This window comes from Triturus cristatus, chromosome 8 (assembly GCF_964204655.1).
Source record: "Triturus cristatus chromosome 8, aTriCri1.1, whole genome shotgun sequence".
In the NCBI taxonomy this organism is placed as follows: Eukaryota; Metazoa; Chordata; class Amphibia; order Caudata; family Salamandridae; genus Triturus; species Triturus cristatus.
The window spans coordinates 1678079896-1678105364 of NC_140591.1; the positions used below are offsets into that span (position 1 = coordinate 1678079896).

General features: G+C 47.2%; 1 protein-coding gene across 1 annotated transcript in view; it reads right to left on the reverse strand.

Annotated features, from left to right (window-relative positions):
* Positions 1-597: 597 nt before the first annotated feature.
* The window catches only part of LOC146808578 (pepsin A-2/A-3-like), an 82166-nt gene continuing 57294 nt past the window's right edge, over positions 598-25469 (reverse strand). The window contains exons 7-9 of the mRNA XM_085623602.1: positions 16387-16531; positions 14895-14993; positions 598-1450 (exon numbers count right to left, since the gene is read on the reverse strand). Coding sequence (XP_085479728.1) covers positions 1325-1450; positions 14895-14993; positions 16387-16531 — 370 coding nt within the window. The 3' untranslated portion in view covers positions 598-1324. The remainder of the gene's footprint in view (positions 1451-14894; positions 14994-16386; positions 16532-25469) is intronic.

Here is a 25469-nt window from a genome sequence, read left to right on the forward strand (position 1 = left end):
GAAAGCTTTGGAGCTCCAGTCTTCCAGGATTTTACCTGGGCCACGCTAAGAAGCAATCCAATGATGTTGCATTGAAATTGGCCTGCAGGAAGGGACCGCAAGATGTCAAGAAAATACCTTCCAAAAAAAGTCCAAAGGTAAAATTTTGAACGGAGCCCCCCACTTAGTGTATCGGACCAGGGCTCCATCGCGGTTGGCCTCAAACTTTGACTTTGCCCTGGTCAAGTGCAATCAGATGTCCCAAGTTGGCACTATGTGTTTTTAAGTGCTATAAAGGTTTTAATCTTTAAAAAATCATATTTCCTGTTCTCTGTGTTGGATTTGTCTTGTACTGGTGTCATTTTAAAGATACCAATATTTCCTTTTTTTATCAATTGGTGTGGGAATTTTATTGTGTGTTGTGTTTTATTTATTTAATGTACTGGTGTTTTTGAAGGATCTACATAACTGTCTGCTGAGTTAAGCCTGCCGACTCGCAGCCAGCTACCAGGGGCTATTGTAATGAGACCTTGACTGGACCTTATATTGAGTTGGTGGCCTTATTGCTAGTGGTAGGTGCATACTTACCCCCACTAATAATCCACCTTCCAACACTGGTACACAAAATTAACTTTTATTATATAATTGAATTTTTTTTTACAGACCCCAAAGTGTTTATTAAACATGTCAGACTGAAGATGCCATCATTGCAAATATAATACCTGGCTACTCCTTTATTTTCTATTTTCAAGGTGCACTTCTTAATGTTATAATTATGAAATCACTGTAAAAGTGAGAAGAAAATAAAACTGCAACATATTTGCGGTTAGAAAACTGGTTTTGTTGTCAACATAAGTGTTTTTAATTTAGATTTGGAATACAATGACCAGGATGCATTGCGTTCAGGTGTTCTAAAGTGATCTGCAGTTGAGGCGGCTTTAAAGTTTGATTCACAAGGAGCACAACTACCTTGGCCTGGACTGCAGGCGTCTTCTCCTACTAATGCTCTCTTCGCATGCCCTGGACTACAAGAAGCCAACAAGGCCTCACCTTGAGTCAACAGAAAACCTGCTTGGCAGCCATTTTAGGAGGTGCATTGGTTGTCACACGCTCTCCCTCTCTACTATCATTTGTTCCACTACATTGACCTTTATTCCACTTTCAATAGATATTCTATTAACAACCTCTTTTCAAGTGAAGACAGCGTTTTGCTGTTGATTTATTCATCAATATCTTTTTTTATTGATTTACTCCATGTTGATTTTCCCAATGTTTGTCAACCAGTCATGGTTATTCCGCCCAGTCCCTCCCTGATGAATCTGGGACATTTGTGGACGCTTCTTCTTTAGTTACTGGAAGCCAGGCCAACGGCATTGTTTGCGCTGTCGAACACAACATAGTACTCTCTGATGAAGATATCTCCGAGGACCCAGAAGCGAGTGTTGGAATGGATCTTCACGTTGCATTGTGTCTGTGGGAAGACAAAAAGTAGGCATTTAGTAAAGGTTGCGTGATTATTGGATGCTTTTCTGTGGTTTACTAATTTTCAAACATTTTTGTTTTAGATGTGCATCCTTAAGATAAATATTATAGATCAATGCTTCATCAATGAGCACCGAGCCACATACTCAACTGAATCTTGGTGGATAGCTATTTCACTATATTCTCTTTAACCCTGGGCGGCCACCTACGCTACGCTCGTGTAGTTTGTGCTACTTCGCGCTACGCAAATTGCACGTAGTACAGTGCAAAAACGCGTAGAGTAGCGTAGTTGGCATTTTTTGCTCGCTCGCGGTCCTCAACGTCAAGTTGGCAACCGCGAGCAAGCAAAATTACCTCCCGGAGAGACTTTTCCTCGTTCGCGATCGCGAGCGTGGAAAATAAACCTCCCGGCGAGATTCTCAACGCGGGGAGGTCAGGTTTCTCATTGCAAGTGTTCGCGTATGCTCGCGACCGCTTGCGATGAGAAACTACCAGTCCACGGTGAGAAAGCTGCTGCTCGAGTAAAAATCTACTCGTTCGCACTGTGCGAGATGCCGTTTTCAATGATTGCACAGTGCGGACAAGAATTGGGCACTGTGCAATCATCCCGAACAGCGCACTATGAAGTTCGTGTAGCGCTACGCGTATCTTGCTTAGTGCGAAGTGCACTTCACGTAGCTACGCGTAGCGCTACTACATAAACTACGCCCAGGGTTAATTGTGTGAGACCTCTCTGGAACCCATCGAAAGATAACAGGATCATGTCTTTCTGGTGGGTGATGTCTATTGTCATGTCTCAGCCCGCCAGAGAGGGATCAGCTTGGAACATCTCTAACATAGTTGCTGAAGAACAAAGGAGGCCACCTGAAGAACCACCTCAAATGTGTCTGCAGTGGGTTTAGGAGTGGAATAAACCCATTGATAAATACAGCCCCCAATGTACCGAGCACCCTCAACAAGTGTTGTGGAAAAGATGGAATGTGACCTCGGTGACACGATTGTCAATATTTTTCATTTTCGTTCAACAGCATGTTAATTCTCATCACATTTAATTATAGCTTACATATATTCTAGTAGGATTTTGTGTTCATGTGTGCCATAATTCGGTACTTCACATTATTAATAATTCATAGTTAGAGTGCGTTCAAGATAAGTTAGCCAGACCCACTGTAGGTCTCAACTTGAAATGCTCATTTGAAATGAAATGCGGTTCTGCTTGCTCTGCATAATCAGTTCTCTTATTTCAAAAGCCAAGTGTCACCTGTGCTCTCATAAACTTTGCTGTTATCAATACATTTTGTGTGTGAAGGTCATTCAACGTATCTTTTAACGAGCTGGAAGGAAACTCTTAGAACATGCATGTGAGACAACAGGTGGAAATGAATGCTCCCTTTGTTTGATATCTGTGAAGGCCATGATGCTCTAAATCCATGAAAATTACATAGGGTTATAAGAAAACAGGTTATTAGTTGGGGAGGATTCGAGACCTATCAAAATAATAATTTAAACCAGAGCTCATCCCCTGGTACCAATGGCACACAGCAGACAGGCTTAATTTAGGAATATTTGTCAAGTATTAAAAACACTAAAACATTTGCAAAGTCAAAACCAACAAAATAAAAAATCCCTCAACCAAATCCTACAAATTAAGGAAAATCTGAGAAGAAAAATGATAGCAAAACAACAAACATCCAATAAAGGGGAATGAGTTAAAGATTTAAGGCAAAAATTGCCAAGGAAAATTAAAGCGCGCACCAGAAATCACTGTTTGCAGTTGACTGGAAGCTAGACGAAACTTCAGGCTGACAGCAGTGGAATGGAGGTCGGATACACCAGGAGGGTTATTCCGGTCAATTGTTTTACCTTCTAATTTAGTCTCCTTTATGAAAGGCAAAATCCTACAGCAGGGAAACATTGAATTTTGTGTCATATGAAATGCCTCTGAGGTCCCACTAAAGGCAGTTGTTTTGGTGGGAAAAGGACATAGCAGGAAAATTCAACTTTCAAAGCCACAGAAGCCTACTCATCAGACTGACACTTTTTGCACCTTTGTTACATCCACATTTTTACCTTTATACTTTGTTTCATTTTTGGAGCCCCGAATCTTCCAGTGCGGTAAGTCTGAAGCTGTGTCTGAAAAAATCCTTCCAAAATCATTTTGAGATCCGGCTGAAGCTCCAGAGGCCTTGGAAGTCTTAAATTGTCCTGAGTCCCCACTTTCCAGATTTTCTGGGGCAGCTCCTTTTTGCCACTTCTAAACTTCCAGGACCACAGGGACCATACTTGAGGACCCATACACACTTAAGCAAAGGCCACTAACAAGGCCCAGTCCAGTTTCAGCTGTAACTGGCCCACTGGTCACTCCAAGAAAATACCTCTTGCATCTTTTTATTAGGGGTGGGCGGAATTTGCGTAATCGCGTTACGCAAATCTCCGCGAAACGGTAAAAAATCTCCGCGAACACGCAGAAATTCCGTGAACACGTGGAATTGCTTGTTCGCGATACTTTTTTCCTGTTCGCGATCGCTGTTGGCGTGCTCGGGGTGAAATATCTCGCGAACACGCATATTGAGACCGCGAACAAGCAAAAATTACGCGAAGTCGCGGAACGCAGATTTTTGGGCAATTTCGCGTTCTCCGTGGAACGCGAAATTACCCAAATTCCGCAAATTCCGCGAATGGAACGGAATTTACCGCCCAGGCCTACTTTTTATATCCCTGTAGCCTCACAGGAAGTCAGCCAACTGGCCCTTGGAGTTCACTTCAAAGTCCTAGGTTCATATGGGAGCTGATCTAGCTGTCCAGGTCTTCACACAAGATACAGACAGCAGGTCCAGTCTCTTTTGTTCTGCCACAGGTCCAGGAACATTTCTGGAGAGCTGGGATAAGGTGCTACTTTTGTTCAGTTCACTAGCCAGTGGGTGGGGGACCAATGAGTTAAACATTCCGTGGCAGAAACCTTCTTACTTTTGTAGCACATCCTGTATCCCACATGCACCATTTACAGTAAAATCAAACATAGCAAAACCATCCTGCCCCTGAAGAGCGCTTGCAGTATGCAGAGTAGTCTGCTTAAGGTAAAGCGAAGTCCCCTCCCACACAACCACTCCAAACTCATTCTGAGGGCCAACTCCTTCCTCCATTGAACCTAACGGCAGAAAGGAGGCTAACGTGTATAGTGGAAAAAAAAGACCTTTCTTTTTCAGGATTCCTTTATCACTAAGTTGTAAAAGGACTGGTCTCACTTGGGGCTGCTTTTGAGTTAGTGAAGCATAGTAGGACTCAGCCGCCTGTTGCAGGAAGACCAATGATATTTAGCCTGCAGGGGTCATATAGGGAAAGCATAACCTTTTAAAAGTTCCTTTTCCCATTTAATTATCAACATTTAAGGTTATCCTTGAATTGAATTTTGAATAAATATTAAAAACAGTGGTGAAGCCATCTCTGAAGCTTATTCCAAACCAATAACCAAATCTATAGCTTTTTCTTCATAGAACCAATTGCAGTCCTAACAGTAATAATAGCTTTTGGAGGCTGGTCACTGTAGGGAGTCAGTAACTTTTTACATGTTACACTTTTAAATACCAGCCAAACATATGCCAGGTACTATGGCTTTACTGGGAAGTTACAATTGGCAGATGGGAACTAGCCACTTTTACCATATTTCAGGGGTCAGAGTACAATGAGGGGGGCCAAAACAAAGGTGTCACTTTTTCCCAGGCATTTGTGAGGGCTTTCTTACCAGACACTGAACTATTAAACTTTTAATTTGTTGTAAAACGCATATTGTAAAAGTGCACCATTTGGCCTCATTTTAATAGAATATTTCTGGTGGTAAAACAACCCAAAATCTTTCTGGGATAAGAACCTCACTCATTCAGTGTAATGTATCACATCTTGTCTAGGGGTGGGTATAACTTGAGTAATTCTGTGCAGCTGAATCACATGGAATTACCCCAAAAGTCTGAAATATTAGGTGGAATTACAGAAGAGTAATTTTGTATTTAGTGCTATTTTCTAAGTGTAAAAATGCCCCCTCTCATCCAAAATGGACTTGAGGATGCATTGTACAAACTCATTTACAGAGCCTACCCTGATAACATCAAATCAGACCAAAAAATATACATACGTAGTAGAATCAACCAGCCTCCAACTCAAATAAACAATTGTATAAAATACTAAAAGAATTCACCAGTCCTTCCTCCTGCCAATCTGGAAAATCCCACCTCAATAGCCTGGGTGGACATGTTATCCACCTTCTTTAGGGAAAAGATCAATACTATTCATAACTCTTTTCCTAATCAGACCACTGAATATCATCACAACGTACCTGTTGGAAAGCGTTCCCCCGGGAGGTTGCGGAATACGTTCCTGACCACCCGGAGGCCCACTTCTCCTCGAGTTCAGCCGAGCAAGAGCGGGGAGGCCCTTCCTGGAAGGGTCTCGTACCTAGGATCGCACACGCTGCACTACTCTTTTCAGATAGAGGGACACCACACAGTAGTTCTTTGCAGGATAATAAATTTTATCATAGGTTATAGGAATCTTTATGATCCGGAAGGCAGGAGCAGAATTTGTGCCACAAGCGGCAGTGGTCTCGTAATGAGGGGTAAGGGGTAGCGGGACAGTCTTTGAATCAGTGTCTCTGCGGAGTACCTGCCGCACAGCTCTCAATCCTCGAGATGAGGGGGGTGTTGCTTCTCTCGGCAATCTCTGCCGGTTCTCTTGGAGGAGCGGGCCGCGAGTCACTCAGCAGGCACCGGAGGTTCATAGTTCGAGGAACCGCGGCGGCGTTGGCAGGGCTTAGATGGATCAGAATTCGGGGAGCCGCGACAGCGTCAGCAGGGCTCAGATGTTTCAGAGTTCGAGGAGCCGCGACAGCGTCAGCAGGGCTCAGATGGTTCAGGGTTCGGGGAGCCGCGACAGCGTCAGCAGGGCTCGGATGGTTTCAGCTTTCGAGGAGCCGCGTCAGCAGGGCTCAGATGATTCAGAGTTCGGGGAGCCACGACAGCGTCAGCAGGGCTCAGATGTTTCAGAGTTCGAGGAGCCGCGACAGCGTCAGCCGGCTCTCGTCAATCCAGGTCTTCTCTGCTCCCCATCCCTTCAGCACCCCTTGTTATACTCCCCCTCCTCTTTGAAGTCCGGAGTCCTCGTGGAGAGGGGTCTGGTGCCTGCGGGCGGTGTGTCGGGGTTCTGGTCCTTTGATCTGTTCAGGGGGGTCCCGGAGGGACTCCAGACACCCAGCGGGCGAGGCGCCTGCTCACCGGGAGCCTGGTGGTTGATCGAACCTCCCTCGGGGAAGAGACCAGAGGTGTCACCGGATCAGCGCCTCTCGGTCTGGTTTTGGGGGGGTTTCGCCCTCCCTCAGCCGGGCATGCGTGTTGGGGATCTGGCCGGCCCTTGGGAGGCTGGCCCACGGGGGCCGGGAGGCTGTAACATCGAGGTTCGGCATGGTTGCAGGGTAGCTGGCTGGTCGGGAGGATCCACGCCACGAGGCCGGTCTCACACGGGCCCCCCCCCCAGCTGAAAGGCGGGGAGAACTACCCATCCACTTGGGAGTTCTCCTCACTGAAGCGGAAGAATCGGGACAGGCCGTCCCCGTTGGCGTGGTCCGTCCCGGGGCGATGTTCCACCGTGAAGTCCATCCCCTGGAGGGAGATGGACCAGCGTAGCAGCTTGGGGTTTTCCCCTCGCATTCGCATCAACCACTGCAGGGGTCGGTGATCCGTTTGTACTCGGAAGTGTGTTCCGAACAGGTAGGGCCGTAGCTTTTTGAGGGTCCAGACTACTGCGAAGGTCTCTCTCTCAATGGTGCTCCACCGCTGTTCTCGGGGCAGCAACCTTCGGCTGATGAAGGCTATGGGCCAATCTATGCCCTTGTCGTCGAACTGGGAGAGGACTGCCCCGATGCCGTGTTCCGAGGCGTCCGTCTGGACCACAAACTCCTGGGCGTAGTCGGGTGCTTTGAGCACCGGAGCCGCATACATGGCGGTTTTTAGGGTGTCGAACGCCTTCTGGCAGGAGGGAGTCCATTGCACTTTCTTGGGGTGTTTTTTGGAGGTTAGTTCTGTGAGGGGGCCGGCGATGCTGCCATAGTTCTTAATAAACCTCCGGTAGTACCCGGTGAGGCCCAGGAAGGCCCAGACTTCCGTTTGGGTCATGGGGGGTTCCCAGGACATGATGGCGTCGATCTTTGGCTGGAGGGGGGCGACCTGCCCGCTTCCCACCTGGTGCCCCAGATAGGTTACGGAGCTGTGCCCAATTTGACATTTGCTGGCTTTGATGGTGAGGCCGGCCCGGCGCAGAGCCAGCAGGACTTGTCGGAGGTGCTGGAGGTGTTCGGTCCATTGGGAGCTAAATACCGCTATATCGTCGAGATACGCTGCGCTGAACCCCTCTAGTCCGGACAGGACCCGGTTCACCAGCCACTGGAAGGTGGCCGGGGCATTCTTCATTCCAGACGGCATCACCCTAAAGCGGTAGTGCCCATCCGGGGTGGAGAAGGCGGAGCGCTCCTTGGCTCCCTCGGTGAGGGCAATCTGCCAGTACCCACTCGTTAGGTCGAAGGTGCTGAGGTAGCGAGCGGCCCCGAGGCGGTCAATGAGCTCGTCGGCACGGGGGATAGGATGAGCGTCCGCTCGGGTGACCGCATTGAGTCCTCGGTAGTCCACGCAAAACCTCAGTTCGGGGGCGACACCCGGGGTAGCCGCTTTCGGAACCAGGACTACCGGGCTGGCCCAGGGGCTGTCGGAGGGTTCAATCACCCAGAGGGCCAGCATCTTCGCTACCTCGGTCTGGATGCTGGTTCGGACTCGATCAGGGACCCGGTAGGCCCGGTGTCTCACGGGCGGGCTGTCGTCGGTGTTCACGTCGTGGACACACCAGTTGGTGACCCTAGGGGTTAGGGAGAAGAGGTCCGCGAACTGCCTTAGGAGCTGGCGGCAGTCGGCGGACTGTTGGGCTGTGAGGGTGGTTGATAGTCTCACCCCTTCCACGGAACCATCGGTCTCTTTCGCCCCCAGGGGGTCTGGAAGTGGCTCGGTGTCTTCTTCGGCCCCATCGTCGGTGGCCAGGAGCAAACTCAATTCTGTCCTTACAAAGTGGGGTTTGAGGCGGTTCACGTGGAGAACCCGGAGGGGGTTCCGCGGGGACTGCACATCGATGAGATAGGTGACTTGGCTCTTCCGCTCGACCACCTTGAAGGGTCCAGTCCATTTATCTTGGAGGGCGCAGGGCTTCACCGGGGCCATGACCCAGACTTGTTGGCCCGGCTGAAACTCGACCAGCGTAGCATTCTGGTCATACCAGCGCTTCATCTCTTCCTGACTAGCCTCGAGGTTCGCTTCTGCGAGTTCTCGGAATTTACGGGTCTGGTTGCGGAGCGCCAAGATGTATCGGAACACATCCGGAGGGGTCCCTCGGGGGGTCGTCTCCCAACCCTCCTTGACCAGGCTCAGGGGTCCCCGGACGGGGTGTCCATATAGCAGTTCGAATGGGCTGAACCCCAGGGATTTTTGGGGAACCTCCCGGTAGGCGAACAGGAGGCAGGGGAGGAGGACGTCCCACCTCCGGCGTAGGGGTTCCGCGAGGCCCATGATCATTCCTTTCAGTGTCTTGTTAAAGCGCTCGAATAGGCCGTTCGCTTGGGGGTGGTACGGGGTGGTGAACTTGTACGATACTCCGCACTGCTGCCAGAGGGACCTCATGTATCGGGAGATAAAGTTCGTACCCCGATCACTCACGACTTCGCGGGGGAACCCCACGCAGGAGAAGATCCCCATCAAGGCCCGGCCTACCACGGGGGCGTCACGGTGCGGAGAGGGATGGCTTCGGGGTAACGGGTGGCATGATCCACCAGGACGAGGATGAACCGGTGGCCCTGGGCTGTCTTGGGGTCCAGTGGTCCCACGATGTCGATCCCTACCCGCTCAAAAGGGGTACTGACGACTGGGAAGGGTTGCAGCGGAGCCTTGCTCTTCCCCCCACTCTTTCCGCTGGCCTGGCACGTGGGGCAGGATTTGCAGTGGGCCTCCACATTTGCTCGCATCTTGGGCCAATAGAAGTGGGTGACGAGTCGCTGGTAGGTCTTATCTTGGCCTAAGTGTCCGGCCAGGGGTACATCGTGGGCCAGGCCCAGGAGGAGACTTCGGAAGCACAGGGGTACCACTAGTACTCGGGCCGATCCCAATTCGGCCGACTTCTGTTCGCTGTACAGGAGGCCGTTTTCCCAGTATACCCAGTGGTTGCCAGTCTGGTCGCCTGCTGCTTGGGCCTCGGCCTGTTGTCGGGGTCCAATGAGGGAAGGGCAGGTGGATTGTTCTTGGCAGAATTCTTCTCGGGAGGGGCCTCCTTCGCAGTGCCACTGGGCCATTTCTGGCAGGTCTTCGAGCTCGGTCAGGGGTTCGGGGTCGGAAGGCACGGACCCCTCGTCGGGAACGGTCGCTTCATCTGGAAGGGGGTCGTTGGCCTCGGGTGGCGCATCTGGGACCTCGGGGATGGTGGCGGTGCTCCGCGGCATGGCCTCCCCCTCCTCGGAGGAAGGCACTCTGAGAGTCATCGAGCGCGTGGTGGCGCATACCCATTCGGGTAGGCCCATCATCTCGAGATGGGCTCTTCGTTCCACTTGTCCCCCCGGGGAATTCTCGAGGTCGTTGCCCAGGAGGCAGTCCACGGGCTGGGAGGTTCGTACCGCCACCTTTAACTTGCCGGTGACTCCCCCCCATTCGAAGGGAACCAGAGCCATCCGGCAGAGGCTCTCGGAATTGTCTGAGGATATGACGGGACAAAAGGCGCCGGGCAGGATCTGATCTTCGGAGACCAGGTGATAATGAACCGCAGCGACACTCGCCCCCGTGTCCCGGAGGCCCTCGACGCGGTGACCGTTGACCGTCACCTGCTGTCGGTACTTCTTCGTGTTAGCGGGCAGGGGCGCTCCGGGGACCATCTCCCGGTCCCCTAGGGAGACCAAAGCCATGGCGGCTGGTTCCCATTCTTCGGAGTCTTCCATCTCCTCCCCCAGGGCTACGGAGGCCATTTGTCAAGCCGGCGGAGTCGTTGTGGTGGTTCGCTGGTACATGGGACATTGAGGGTCGCTGGCATAGTGTCTGGTCTGTTGGCAGCGGAAACAGGTGATCCTCACGCGAGGCCCCGGCCTCCCCGGTGGCCCGGTGCTGGCTGGAGGTGGAGCTGGAAAGGGTGGAGGTTGTCCTCTGGGGGGGCTGCGTGGGGATCCCCCCGGAAGTTCCCTTGGCCGGCCTTGATTCCCTCCGCCCCTCTGGCAGGGGGGGCCCTGACTGTGGCGGCCGTAGTCTCCCACGGGACCCCGGGAGGCCCGGGTGTTTACCCACCGGTCAGCCTCGACGGCCAGTTTTCGAGGGTCTGTGAGTTTGCTGTCCAGGAGGTGCTGGCGTAGTTCTACAAAGCAGTTAGCGGCCAAGTGTTCCCAAGCGATCAGGTCGAACAGTTCCTCAAAGGTGGAGACCTTGCTGCCCTTGATCCACCCGTCCAAGGCCCGGCTGTAAAAGTTCACGTACTCCACCCAGGTGGTACCGGGTATCTTCTTGCAGTCTCTAAACCGTGGCCGGTACATCTCAGGGGTGAGCCCATATCTGGCTACTAGGGCCTCTTTCATGTGACTGTAGGAGTTCATTACCGTGGAAGGCAGGTCCAGCAGGGTATCTCTTCCCTCGCTCAGGAACCGGCCCCACAGCCCAGCCCCCCAGTCTTTCTGCGGGACTCGGTGGGAGGTCATGGCGACTTCGTAGGCTTTGAACCATTGCTGGATGTCGTCGTTCTTATAGTATTCTTTCACCACATCTTTGGGGATGTGGACCTTTAGTTCCACGTTGGCGGAAGGGGGTCGGGTTTCCGGGGTCTGACCTCTGCATTCTTAGCCTTGAGCTCGATCTCTTTCAGGCTACGTTCGTGCTCTAGCTGGAGTTTTCTTTCTTCGTGTTCTCTTTGTCGTTTCTTTTCCTCAAGTTCTCCTTGTAGGCGTAACTGTTCTACCGCCAGCTTCTTTTCGGCCAGCTTTATCTCTCCTTCGATTTTCAATTTTGCTAGTTCTAGTTCGTGGTTGCGACCTCTTTCTCGGTCCGCTATTTCCTCTGGGGATAGGCCCCCCTCGGGGGCGCCGTTCCTCCCCGGGCTGCTTCGGGGTTCGTTAGGAGGCTCTCCTTCTGTTTGTGTCTGGGGAGTCCCCGCCTCAACCCAGGTTCTTACTGCTTCCTGGAAGTCCTCTTTCGTGCTTAGTCCGGTGGTAGCGATTGCAAGGTCTTTGCAAAATTGTCTCAGTTCTCGGTGCGTATAAGATTCCAACTGGTCCTCTCGGAATGTCGTGCTCGGGTTGGTGCTGGCGGCACCTAGGGAAGTTTCTCCTTCCATTTCTTCTGGGTAGTGCGTTAGCCGTCTACTGCACGATCTCTAGGTGTTGGCTCGAATCCCGTCGCTGCCACCAATGTTGGAAAGCGTTCCCCCGGGAGGTTGCGGAATACGTTCCTGACCACCCGGAGGCCCACTTCTCCTCGAGTTCGGCCGAGCAAGAGCGGGGAGGCCCTTCCTGGAAGGGTCTCGTACCTAGGATCGCACACGCTGCACTACTCTTTTCAGATAGAGGGACACCACACAGTAGTTCTTTGCAGGATAATAAATTTCATCATAGGTTATAGGAATCTTTATGATCCGGAAGGCAGGAGCAGAATTTGTGCCACAAGCGGCAGTGGTCTCGTAATGAGGGGTAAGGGGTAGCGGGACAGTCTTTGAATCAGTGTCTCTGCGGAGTACCCGCCGCACAGCTCTCAATCCTCGAGCTGAGGGGGGTGTTGCTTCTCTCGGCAATCTCTGCCGGTTCTCTTGGAGGAGCGGGCCGCGAGTCACTCAGCAGGCACCGGAGGTTCGTAGTTCGAGGAGCCGCGGCGGCGTTGGCAGGGCTTAGATGGATCAGAATTCGGGGAGCCGCGACAGCGTCAGCAGGGCTCAGATGTTTCAGAGTTCGAGGAGCCGCGACAGCGTAAGCAGGGCTCAGATGGTTCAGGGTTCGGGGAGCCGCGACAGCGTCAGCAGGGCTCGGATGGTTTCAGCGTTCGAGGAGCCGCGACAGCGTCAGCAGGGCTCAGATGATTCAGAGTTCGGGGAGCCGCGACAGCGTCAGCAGGGCTCAGATGTTTCAGAGTTCGAGGAGCCGCGACAGCGTCAGCCGGCTCTCGTCAGTCCAGGTCTTCTCTGCTCCCCATCCCTTCAGCACCCCTTGTTATACTCCCCCTCCTCTTTGAAGTCCGGAGTCCTCGTGGAGAGGGGTCTGGTGCCTGGGGGCGGTGTGTCAGGGTTCTGGTCCTTTGATCTGTTCAGGGGGGTCCCGGAGGGACTCCAGACACCCAGCGGGCGAGGCGCCTGCTCACCGGGAGCCTGGTGGTCGATCGAACCTCCCTCGGGGAAGAGACCAGAGGTGTCACCGGATCGGCACCTCTCGGTCTGGTTTTGGGGGGGTTTCGCCCTCCCTCAGCCGGGCATGCGTGTTGGGGATCTGGCCGGCCCTCAGGAGGCTGGCCCACGGGGGCCGGTAGGCTGTAACATCGAGGTTCGGCGTGGTTGCAGGGTAGCTGGCTGGTCGGGAGGATCCACGCCACGAGGCCGGTCTCACAGTACCCGATAACAATCATAAAACATACCTTAAATCCCCTTGAAGAGTTCACTAAACTCACTCAAAATGATATCAGTATTGCCCTTTCTAAGGTCAAATCAGGTTCTCCTGACGACCCTGTTTCACCCCACATTCTGTCCAACATTGCCCCAGCACTCCTCAAAAGTCTCACTGACCTTTTTAATTTATCCCTAAATCGTGCAACTATTCCTATACAATTGAAATTAGCCAGGGTCAAACCTATCTTGAAAAAGCCTTCTGCAGACCCGAAAGAACCTAGCAACTATCGCCCTATCTCTCTTCTCCCATATTTTTGGAAAGTACTTGAGTCCTTGGTTAATAAGCAACTCACAACATTTATGGAAAACCACAATTTGTTGGACCCTTCTCAATCAGGATTCAGGGCAGCCCACAGCACCAAAACATGCTGATCGAGGTAGTTGACAATATGAGACTTGCCCAGGACAACGAGAGATCATCCTCTTCAGGAATGCGCATGAATTCTGGTCCTGTGACTGGTGGCCTCAGAATCTTGGCCCCTGCCCTTCTCCTAAACCCATGGTTCATAACCCCGAGTGAAGATCGACAACAAATTGTCCATGAAAGATCATGTTAACCATGTAACCAGCACCTGCTATGGACTAATGCAAAGCATACACGAGATCTTCCAATGCATCCCAGTTGAATCAAGAAAACTCACTTGTCCAGGGTTTAATCATAAGTTGATCGACAATGGTAATGCCTTGATGGCCTCTATCAATGAAGAGCTTCTCACCAAACTTCAAGCTCTACAGAATACTGCAGTCAGACTGGTATTGCATCTTCCTTCATGTTCTCCATCGTCACCAGGTTTGAAAGCTCTCCATTGGCTTCCCATCAGGAAACGAATCCATTTCAAGATCAGCTGTCTCGTACATAAGACCATGTACGGGAATGGTCACAACTATCTTGCCAAAAAACTCAACTGGTACTTACCTAACAGGACCTTCAGGTCAGGAACCAAACATTTTCTCGCTCCTCTCAGGATTCGTGCCGCAAGGAATGGCAGTAGATCCTTCTCAAATCTGGCCCCTATTTTGTGGAACGAGCTTCCATTGCAGCTGCGTATGTTTATTGATCATAATCAGTGTTGGAAAAGGTTAAAAACTTGGCTCTTCCGATCACTCTTCTACTTCAGTCGATGTCTTTCCATCCCTTCTTTGGTTTTCGCTAGCGCTTTGAGACCCTCGGGTGATATGTGCGCTTAACAAAATCCTATGACTATGACTTGTGCGCTAAGAAAGTGGTAAATGCGAATGGAATATGAATAGCAAGCAGGTGCTCTTGCAGTAGGATTTTTCCCCCAAAATTACTCTTAATTGTGCGAGGAGATGTAATTGTGTTGTTATCAGTAATTCTGTGTTAAAGACTAATGCAGAATTACAAAAATTACACCGATTACTCTGGCGTAATTGAAATCCCTCCAAGGTCTATTCTTTTTGCACTTCCACACTCACAAGACTCCACTGCTTAGCACTTCAAGTCATTTAACCCCAGTCATTCAGTAATGAATAAGAGTTTTAACTGTCTACAAACTCATTTTTATGTGTTCCAGTTTGAAAGACATATTATCCAAGCAAACCGTAGCAGTATGATTGTGGCCAGAGCCACAGGGATTTTCAGATGATGGAGAGGTTAAAAGCCTCAGTGCATAGCAGCCACAGTGTCCCAGCCCTAGGCTGCTCTATCCAGGAGGTTTGAACTTCAAGGATCTTTCAAGCACTGATAAGACAGTGCTCTCTGGGAGGAGTCTTACCTCACTGATGTAGGAGCTGGCCGGCACAGGATAGTCCACACCACTGATAGTGAAGACGATGTCTGGTAGAGAGCTGATGGAGCTGCAGTCAACCTCATACTAAAGTGAAATAAAAAGACAATGTGTGTTAGGGCCATTGACCAGCCAAGGTACATATGTTAATAAAGTCCAGACGAGTGCAAACATGTTAGGTTGTAATTTCTGCTTCACATTGTATTCGAGCGCGTAGTTCACGCAATGCAGAGCAGCAAGTAAAGTTTCTGCATTCCGCTCCATTTCATGAATGGAAGAGACCAGAAATGCACAATATCCACTTAGTAGTGGCACAGTCCCACTATGTCCCTGCACTTATATGCTTGTGACTGCTATGTGTCAATGAGGGCACACTTGCACCATAATTGAAGGATACCTGTGTTTTTGAGAAGGAAGGGTTCCTTTCCTGTACAAAAAAACTATGCTTTAAGGCATGTTCCTCTTTGTTTATGTGCTGTGGAATGCAGCACAAATCCAGGATGAAAATTGCTGCAAATCCTTCTATACAATTCTTGAGAGATGGAGATTTGCATCAAAACCCACGGGTGGTTGCATGAGAACACCCATGCATGACCCATGGAATGTCCCTTTGATGCAAAATAATACAAAGCAGCGAGTTGTGCTGTGTTGCAATACTTTGCATTACAAACCAACACAAATTGTGATGTTCATTGGTTTCTAAATCCTGTGATTAAAAAGCAACGGAATCTCTTTGTAAATCTGGGCCTGGATGTTTTTCAAACACGCTGTCATGCTCATAGCAGTCAGATGTATCTCATGCTCATAGCAGTCAGATGTATCTCATGCTCGTAGCAGTCAGATGTATCTCATGCTCATAGCAGTCAGATGTATCTCATGCTCATAGCAGTCAGATGTCTGGTACATACTCCCAATGGTTTGAAGTTCTTTCAAAGCATGCCAACAACTGCATCACAAACACTAGTCAGAGAGAGGGTAAAATGCACCTGCAATTGCATAACCTTTCAGAGAAATAAGAAAATGATCTGACATGGTCACAGGCTCCAGATTGTAGCACTACTCTGAGGGTTAATGTAGACTCGACGAGGGTTAAACATGGCAGCTTCTCAGTGGTAAAGAGCAGATCTTTCTCTGCCCATTGGGTACACTTTCATGGTTTCATGGTTGAGGCAGTGGGTACACATCTTTACCTGCCTTGGCTAATTTTAGATGGCATACCATTGCAATGCATGGTGTCATTATTTAAAAGAGCATATTTCTGGTCAATTCAAGGGAAATAAATCTGAAAAGTATTCCAATAGGAGCTCATCACTGAAGACACTAGAGGTTGGAGGCTTCGGAGTACAACAGAAGCTACATGAGGTAATACGCCCAACAGATTGAAAACCATTGTAAGCACATATAGATCGAACGCTCCAACGGTGTTTCCTGTCCCTATAGGTCACCTCTTCACCTAACCTGAGAAATCTTAGATACTTACCTCCCCATCTGAGTTCTCACTCGCTCCAATCACATTCTGGATACTTGCGAGTCCAGAAGGTGAGGCATCAAGATTTGAGGTCCCGGTGTCCACGATAGCTTGACATCCCCCATCACAGGCGACAATGTTCCCATTCATGGAGACACTAAGATGGGAGACAAGAGACTAATTCAAGTGAAGGCCAGACCATCCAAACTGAGCATAAGTCTTGTTTGTGTGAGTCATGAACTCAAACTGGCAGAGGTATTCTGGACTTAATAACGGCTAACAACTTGGATCTTGTCCTGAGAGAGACTGAGACAATTGATTAAGGGCATGCTTATTCCAGGAGAATACCAGGTCATCCACCTGGACAGAACAAACACTCATGTGTGGAGTTTGCTGTTATTCTAAAGAAGCTCATGAGATATATGAGTTCACCAATCAATACTCCAGCTTTTAAAGCTTGTTGATTACATTGAAAATGATGTTCCATGTCATATAACACCCATCAGCACATCCTTTATTGAATAAAAAAAATGACATCTTCATTGGGGACTTAAATCTCCACTGGGCAATAAAAGAGAAACTTCTGTATCCCTCCTAGCTCCATTTATGTCTGAGACAATCACCTCGGTCAATGGTTTTCAACACTCATCTATGCAAAGGGTGCAGCTCTGCGCCTGCAATAACCAGGTCAGAGAATGGTTGCCTCCTTTTCACTCTCATATCCTCATTTATGATCATGACTGGGCAGTCAAGAAGATCTAAATCATGGGTGAGGGATTTGAGGAACCTCGACAATCGTTTACCTCGTCCAGAAGTAGCTCATTCGAGTCAACATATAATCCCTGAGCAAGAAACCAGCCGACTCACAGACCCGTCCCAGGCTGGATGTGGTAGAGGTTACTGATAGTCTGGAAGCAAAGTCATTGCTAAGACAGAAGATCAGCACACGAGTTCTCACAAGCACTGAATGAGGAAAAAAACCACTGAGAACCTTTGAGCTATTCTGGCACCAAAACACTACATATGAGCACGAGACACTACTGCATGCTGAAAGAAACACAGGTAAAAAACATACTTCAAAGTGAAAACCGAGCATATTTACGAGCAGTGGCAAAGTCCCTAGGTCTTACTTGCATTGTCTCTCAGGAGATCTGGCCTAGTGAGGGGCATAGTCAATTTGTAGGGTGATTTGCAGTCTGTTTCTGGTGCACCAGTCCTCTCATTTACTGTGTTTAGGAGAAATAGTGGAACCCCCCATGGTACTGTTGCTTTCAAACAAGAATTTACACGTGCAATTGGCCACCCTTCTCTTAAAAAAATTCAACCATCTGCGAAGACCTTTCTGTCCTGTTTTTTTGAGAGATGATCGCAAATTACAAAATTTCACTTGTTCTAGTTCCTCTATTCTAAGCCTGTGCAAAATTCTGTACATGCAAACTGATTTAATTTTTTTGGAGGGGCGAATTAACAAATCATGGCTACCCCCACTATATCAAGGTGAACATCATTCGATAGTTGGTACTCCTGGCTGAAGAATGCTAGCAACATGTCAAGAATGGCCACCATTTTCCCAAGACCAACATGATTTTAGAAATATGCTCCATCATACTTCAAAGAGCCACTAATATTGTAGGAATTTACAGCATTATGCCATAGCAAGCATGTTGTCATGGGTGATCAACATGCCATGGATGTACCCAAGGTGCCAAGAAATACTAACATTACGTGAGGCCAGGATTTAACCATGGGTGGGCATCATCCAATGGATGTGCACAAGTTGCCAAGAATTAAAACCATTTTCCCATGGCCAGCATGTTATCAAGAGTGGGCAATGAGCATAGGGTTACCATCATTGTGCAATTTCACCATGTGTGTGCAACAGACATCCTCTGCTGGGTGCCCAAAAGTAAATAAAGAAAACTGCCAATATTCAAGGACCAGCATGGCTGGGCAAAAGCCATCATTCCTTGCATGTGCACACAGTGCCCAGACTTACAATTGTGCTTGATTCAGAGCTGGTAGGCAATGGGCATTGTCTCTGGGATGCATCCAACGTGTCAAGAAATGGCACAGAGGCAGTGCAGGTGGGTAACGGAACTCATCCAATGGATGCACCCTAGGTGCAAAGATTTATCATTGAGTCAGGGCCAGCAAGGGAAGTCAAAGGGCCTCACCCCGTGAAGAAAATAAGGTGCCAAGAACTGCCACTGAGCAAGGGCGAGCCCACGTGGTCAGCAGGACTTTTCTCTTGGATGCACCAAGGTACCAAGAATTCCCAATAAACCAGGGCCATCAGGGGTGGACAGCATGACTTGTCCATGGCATGCACAAAAGGTACCAAGTATTGCTATTGAGCCAGGGCCAACACAGATGGTCAGCAGAAAATCACCCATTTGATGAACCCAATGTGCCAAGAATTGCCGTTGAGCCAAGGCTAGCACAAGTGATTAGCATGAATTTTGTATAAAATACATTCAAGATACCAAGAATTGCCATTGAGCCAGAGTAAGTGGTCAGCGGGAGTTGGCCCTTGAATGCATCCAAGGTACCAAGAAATTAAATTGAGCCAGGGCCAGCACGGGTGGTTAGCAGAACTCCTTCATTGAAATCCCCCAAGGTACCAACAATTGCCATTTGTCCAGGGTCAGCATGGGTGGCAGCAGGACTCATCCATTCGATGTATCCAAGGCCCCAAGAATTGGAATTGAGCCAGGGCCATCATGGGTGGTCAGCAGGACACATGCCTTGGCTGCACCAATATACCAAAGAATTGACATTGAGCCAGAGCCAGCATGGGTGGGTAACATGAGTCATTCCCAGGATGCACCCAAGATGTCAAGAATTGACACTGAGTCAGGGCTAGTGTGGGTGGTCAGCAGGATTTAATTTTAAAATATTTTATTTAGTGAAAGCATGACCACAGGGGGTATCAGAACTTTTTACAATTTAGCTATCGCAAAAGGTATAGGAGGAAGTAATAAAAAAAAACAAATCCACATAAAACCATCACAGTCTCATAGAAACAAGCATGTATTCGAGAGCATTGGTAGCTACGGTTCTAAGGCAGAAGTTGCTTCATCAATGTCACTTTAACTTCCTTTTTGAAAAAGGCAACGGAGGTAATCAATCTGACTTCAGGGGGCACGGAGTTTCAGATTCTCGGGCGATACTCGAGAAGATTCAATTGTAAGTTTTCTTTTTACGGCGTTTCTGTGGTTTGAGCAGTAAGGTGCTGACACTTCTAGTGGGTCTAGAGCCACCAGGGAGCTCAGGTTTTTGTGTGAGGTATAGCGGGGTGTTGAAATGAATGGCTTTGTGGGCCATGCATGCAATTTTTAGTTGTATCCTTGCTTCAAATGGGAGTTAAATTAGGGATATCAACTCAGGCGTGATATGATTGTAAAAAAAGCAGAACGAAAAATATACAACAATAACGAATCTAATAAAAGCATTGCAGAAAAGTCATCAGTACTGCCAAATGATTATTTCGGGTGACTTCAATTGCAATCTAATAGCCAGTACTTTGCATGAAAGTAAAAGGCAGGACAAACAGGGAGCTAGAACGCTAATGAAACAACTTGAATCTCTCGGTCTGACAATCCTGAATGGGAAAATTCCGGGCGACATCCCAGCGGCAGCCACATTTCTGAGTGAAAAAGTTTCTTCAACGATTGATTTTGTTATTTTAAGCAATAATTCGCTCTCGCAAGTCGACACCTTCAAAGTTACATCACAAGTCGAAAGTGATCATCTTCCTCTTATTGCAAGAATGAACATCAAAGTAAGTCCACAGCGCATTACCCAGAAAAGTTCAATCTTCGAAAACTTAAATGGCTGGGAGTGGTCCCACAAATTATACAGGTGACAGCTAGGGAATTTTTGGGCAATCAGGTTACGCAAACAGAAGGCGGCTGCGTCAAAACCTGGGAACAGCTGGTCGAGTTATTAGTCCAAAGATTCCCAGCAACGAGAGGTTGCACCTCAAGGACAGTCATCAAAAGAGAGCCCTGGTTCAATTACGAGCTAAGAGAACAAAAAAGAGGGCTTGCACGAGAGGTGCGATCACAATTACGAGCAGTAAAAGCGGGCAGGAAAACAGAAAAACTGAAGCTGTGCCAACTGAGGAGCAACTACAGGAGGAACCTGAGGAGCGCAAAATTAGTGCATAAGAGGGGTATCTGGATACACTTATTGACCGCAAGTAAAAAGACCAACAGCAGCGACTTCAGGGGCATTATAAATAAATTGTCATCGGGTCCAATATTACAGCAAGAAGCGGGAATCGGTCAAGAAACGTGTGTTCACCACGTGAAAACCCTGTACAGCAACACAGTAACAGGCGCCGCAGATGAGCCAAGTGGGCAGCATCTTGAACAAGAGGTAAAACAATCGGCTCCCGACCCGGATCATGCGGAAGGCAGCGCAGCAAGTTCAGAGGTACTTAGCCATGAACTAACCAACGCAAAGGAGTTAAGAGGTTTTATATTAAAACTCAAGACCGAGGGAGCGGAAGGTCCTAATGGCCTTCCAAACGCTATTTTTAAGAGAGATCCAGTCTTTTGGTCCTTCCACCTTACCCCCGTCTTCAATGAGATCTATATACAAACTAATGTCCCGGTTTCCTGGAAAGGGAACATTATCCATCCCATATATAAAAAGGGTGACCACGCAAACCAGGCAACTATAGATTGATCTCATTGATAGACGTGGAGGCCAAGCTTTATGTTTCTTGCCTGTTGGTCCAGCTTCAAGATTGGATATAGGGGAAGAACAAAATCCCCAAGTTCCAGACGGGTTTCAGGCAAGGGATGGGCACCTTAACCAACTTAACCATTCTAGCACTTTTAATTGAAAAAGCACAAAAAAAGAAATCACGATTATTCGCCTGCTTTGTGGACATTAAATCCGCCTTTGATCGAGTAAACAGGGGTCATCTTTGGAAGAAACTCAAGGCTTGGGGTTTGCCAAGTATAATGCTTAATGCCATAACCACCCTATACTCGGATACCTGGGCCAGAGTTAAGTTGGGCGACGGACACAGCACAACCCCAAGTATCCACGCGCAGTGAGGCCTGAAACAAGGATGCGTTCTAGCTCCTAGTCTTTTTAATTTGTTTCTTTCAGACATCGCACCGCACCTTGAAAAAGCCGATTGCCAACCACCTAACATGGCCAATGAGTCAGTCGCCATTTTACAATACGCAGACGATATTGTATTGCTGAGCCAAACCCCAATTGGCTTACAGAGATCTATAAATAATCTAGCAACCTATTTGGAGCAGGAACAACTTGAGTTAAATAAAGAAAAAACAAAAATCATTTGTTTAGTGGATCATAAAAAAACAAAATTCAAATGGTCGGCAAATGGGGCAATAGTGGAAGTACAGCGTTCATTCAAATATCTCGGCGTAATAATTGGGCAAAATGCCTCCTATAAAGATCATAAACTGGCAGTCAAAGCTAAAGCCCAATCATTAATTTACGCGTATAGACTTCTACGTAAAAAATTGACTGCCCGAACTACATTCATTTGCTAAAAATTATGGCCGCACAAATCTAGCCCAGTCTATCGTATGGTTTAGCCACCTGGTGTGGTAAGGAAGTGAATATACTAAACGAGCTCCAGTCAAGGATTTACAAGGCCGTCTTTGATTTGCCAAAATCTGCCTCTCCCTCTCAGGTCCGTTTGGAATTCGGTCTTCAGCACCAAAAATTCCGGGGAATGAGCGGCTTTGTCAAACTGTGTTATAAATTTCGCTCCTCTAACCCAGACTCTATGAACAGATTATGCTGGGACGAAATTAGGGACCAGATGAACTCTGAAATACCGATCTCATGGGGCAGCTTCCTGAAAACATCTTTGGACGTGCTGGAATTACAAACTGCATGGGAAAACGGGGATGACAAAGAAAGTTTCAGCAAAGCTGCAAATGCTGCAGCAAAAAGGAAATCTTTGCTGGCTGACAAAAAAGAACTCAGCAAGCGCTGGCACGGGTGGACTGTTATCAACTCGTATAAAACCCTAAGGCCTCAAGCTTATTTATCTGCTCATTTCAGCTTGCAGCTAAAAAAGAGTTTTACAAACTTCAGAATGGGTGTGCATGACTCAAAGGACCTGTATCCAATTTGGAAAAAGCCTTTTCTATCTGAGAACTGTCGACTATGTGGTTAAAAACCAGAATCTTTAATCCACTTACTATGTGCCTGCCCAGCAGTTCTGCCCCAGAGGAGACAGCACTTAAAATTTATTTTTAATGTCCTGAACATTCGCTCGAGCAGGCAAGCGGTGATACGCTGGCTGGAGGGCGCGTCCATTATCTTGGCCTGCCGGGGTGTCAAATATATGACAATGGTCAGAAGACTCTTACATCAAGCTGACGGTGAGCAACTTGGATCAAAGTCACCTCCTTATAGTCAATCCATCATAATAATTAAGCGGACAGCAAGCTAATCTACGTCCAGTTGCCGGCCGCAAATAGACAGCAAAGACCATCAAAGTCTTGAACATTGGGGCAGCATCAAAATATTTCTCTCTCTGGAGGGGTCCCTATATTTTCATTCATGCTGTTTAATTTTAAATTGTACCCCCCACCGGAGTGTAATTCCGCCGCTAAATAGGCAGCCCGTTTTTTGTGCTTCCTATCCAGAACTTTGGGAGAGTTTATACTAAATAAGTTGTAGAATCAACAGAGTTTTAAGCTATGAGAATGTCTCTGTAAGAAGGAATTTCTGTAAATGAATTTTTAACGTAAAGCAACTGCACCTTTTTTATAATAGTGGTATTGAGCGAAAACCAGGTGTATTTTATAAACGTAATGTAATTTCTATTATGATTTCTATGTACATTGGGAGGGGGAATTGTAATGATTTTAACTAATCAAACAATAGAATTGTACAGCTATAACAGATTGTTTCTTTTAGAACCTGTTATGAGCTTTGCAGTAGAGTTGACAGCGGCCCTAAATGGAGCCGTCTTTGATCTAGGAAGGCCGCAGAGGGTTGTGCTTCCATAATCCATCTTAGAGATCACTATGGCTTGCACCACAACCTTTAAGTCATTAGAGGGGAGGAAAGGTTTTATTTTCCTTAAGATGCTGAATTGGAAGCTCGCTCCTTGGGTGAGTGTTCTAATGTGCTTCTGCTTGTGCAGACTCATATCTAGCATTGTTCCCAATGAGTTCATGGAATCAATGATGAGTTGAGGGACCTGATGTCCTCAGGGTAGGAGACTTTCAGGTACAGTTGGGTGTCATCTGCATACATGTGATTGTGGATGCTGGATAGTTTAAAATTTTCTGTTAAAGGCTCCATGAACAAGTTGAAGAGAGTGGGTGAAAGGTAGATCACTGTTGTACCCCCAGAGGTGCATCTTTGGGTCAGATTGTGGAGAAATGAGGAGAACCAATTGAGAACGGTCCTTGAAAGCACCATCCTGTGTTCCAGTAAGACGATTAGGTTGTTGTGCTTAACCGTGTCAAATGCTGACGATAGGTCAAGGAGGATCGAAAGGAAGGATTCATTCTGATCTAGCATTCTTAGCGCATCATCTACAATGTGAATGAGAGCGGATTCTGTGCTATGACCCTGACGGAACCTGGATTGGAATTCGTCTAGAAGTTGGAATTGATCAATCTGGTTACGCTGCTGGATGTGAGCACATTTCTCGAGGAGCTTTTCCGGTGACTGTGGAATGTTAGAAGTTGGATGAAATTATGTAGGTCAGAGTGATCTACAGATGATTTTTTTATAATGTGGGTGACCTGCCCAGACTTTAGGCAATCCGAAATAGCACCTTGCAGTAGAGAGGCATTGCCTATCTTAGTCCAAAGTGGGAGTATGGAGGCTCTGATCTCAGAGAAGACTTTTGATGGCAAGGGGTCATTAAAGTGGTTAGATGGTTTTACAGAACCAAGATTTTTGCGTATAGTGCTTTCATCCACAGTTTTGAATATGTTCCAGGAAGCATAGTTTGGCGGGGGAACCCAAATGTGCGGGGTCACATCAGACCGAGGATGAAGGAGGGTGATAGGAGGTGTGATTGGTAGGTGCTGCAAGGCTGACCATAGTTCAGATTCAATCTTGGTTGTCTTTTCAAGGAAGAAGTCAGCGAATTCTGCGCGGTTAGGCTGCGGACAGGGACCACTGAGGAAAGGTTATTTGTCTGTATGACTGAAGGTTGATGAGTTCAAACAATTTTTTGGGTTGATTTTTTGCTTGCTCTTGTTGGTTTCTGAAATAGCTAGCTTTAAAGCATCTAATGTGCTTGTTATAGATCTTCTATTTCTAAATGATCATAGCTGGTTGAAAAGTTTGAGGGATAGAGAGGATCTCCACAATCTTTCTGCTAGTCTCAGATTTCATGGTCTTCAGCCAAAATATCGAGTTTTAAATTTCGACCTACAATAATATCGTGTTTTTAATATCGTAGGTACAGAATATCCAAGTCAAGAATATCGATGGACAGAATATCGATCCCAAGGTAAGTAATATCGAAGTTAATAATATCGAAGTAATTAATATCGATGTAAGTAATATCGTAAGCAAAAATTTCGATGTCAATAATATCGATATTTATTTAGTGTAATGTAATTTAATATTTATTTTATTTGTATGTTAAAGATTATTGTAATGTATTTTAATACATTTAAAAATAAATGTTTAGAGATTAATAATTATTTTAAATTTAATTTAGCGTTTTAGTATCAGACCGGGTTGTGGGTTTATAGGGGAATAGGGTGGGAAGTAATTTAATTATAATTAATGAATTAATATGTATTGTTTAATTGGTATTTATGATTAATTAATTGGTAATTAATTAATAATTGGCAATTAATAATATTAATTGATTAATTAATTGTTAATTAATTATTAATTGTAAAAAAAAATTATTAATTTGTTAATTATATACATTATAATAAGTTTATTATTAATATGTATTTATTGTTATTGTTACATAATTAATTAATTGTGATTTGTAATTAATTGGTGATTTAATTTTATTAAGTGATTAATTGATAATTAAATAAATTATGTGAATTTTTATGTGTAGTGGGTTGTGGGTTTATAGGGGAATAGGGTGGGATGTAATTAAAATA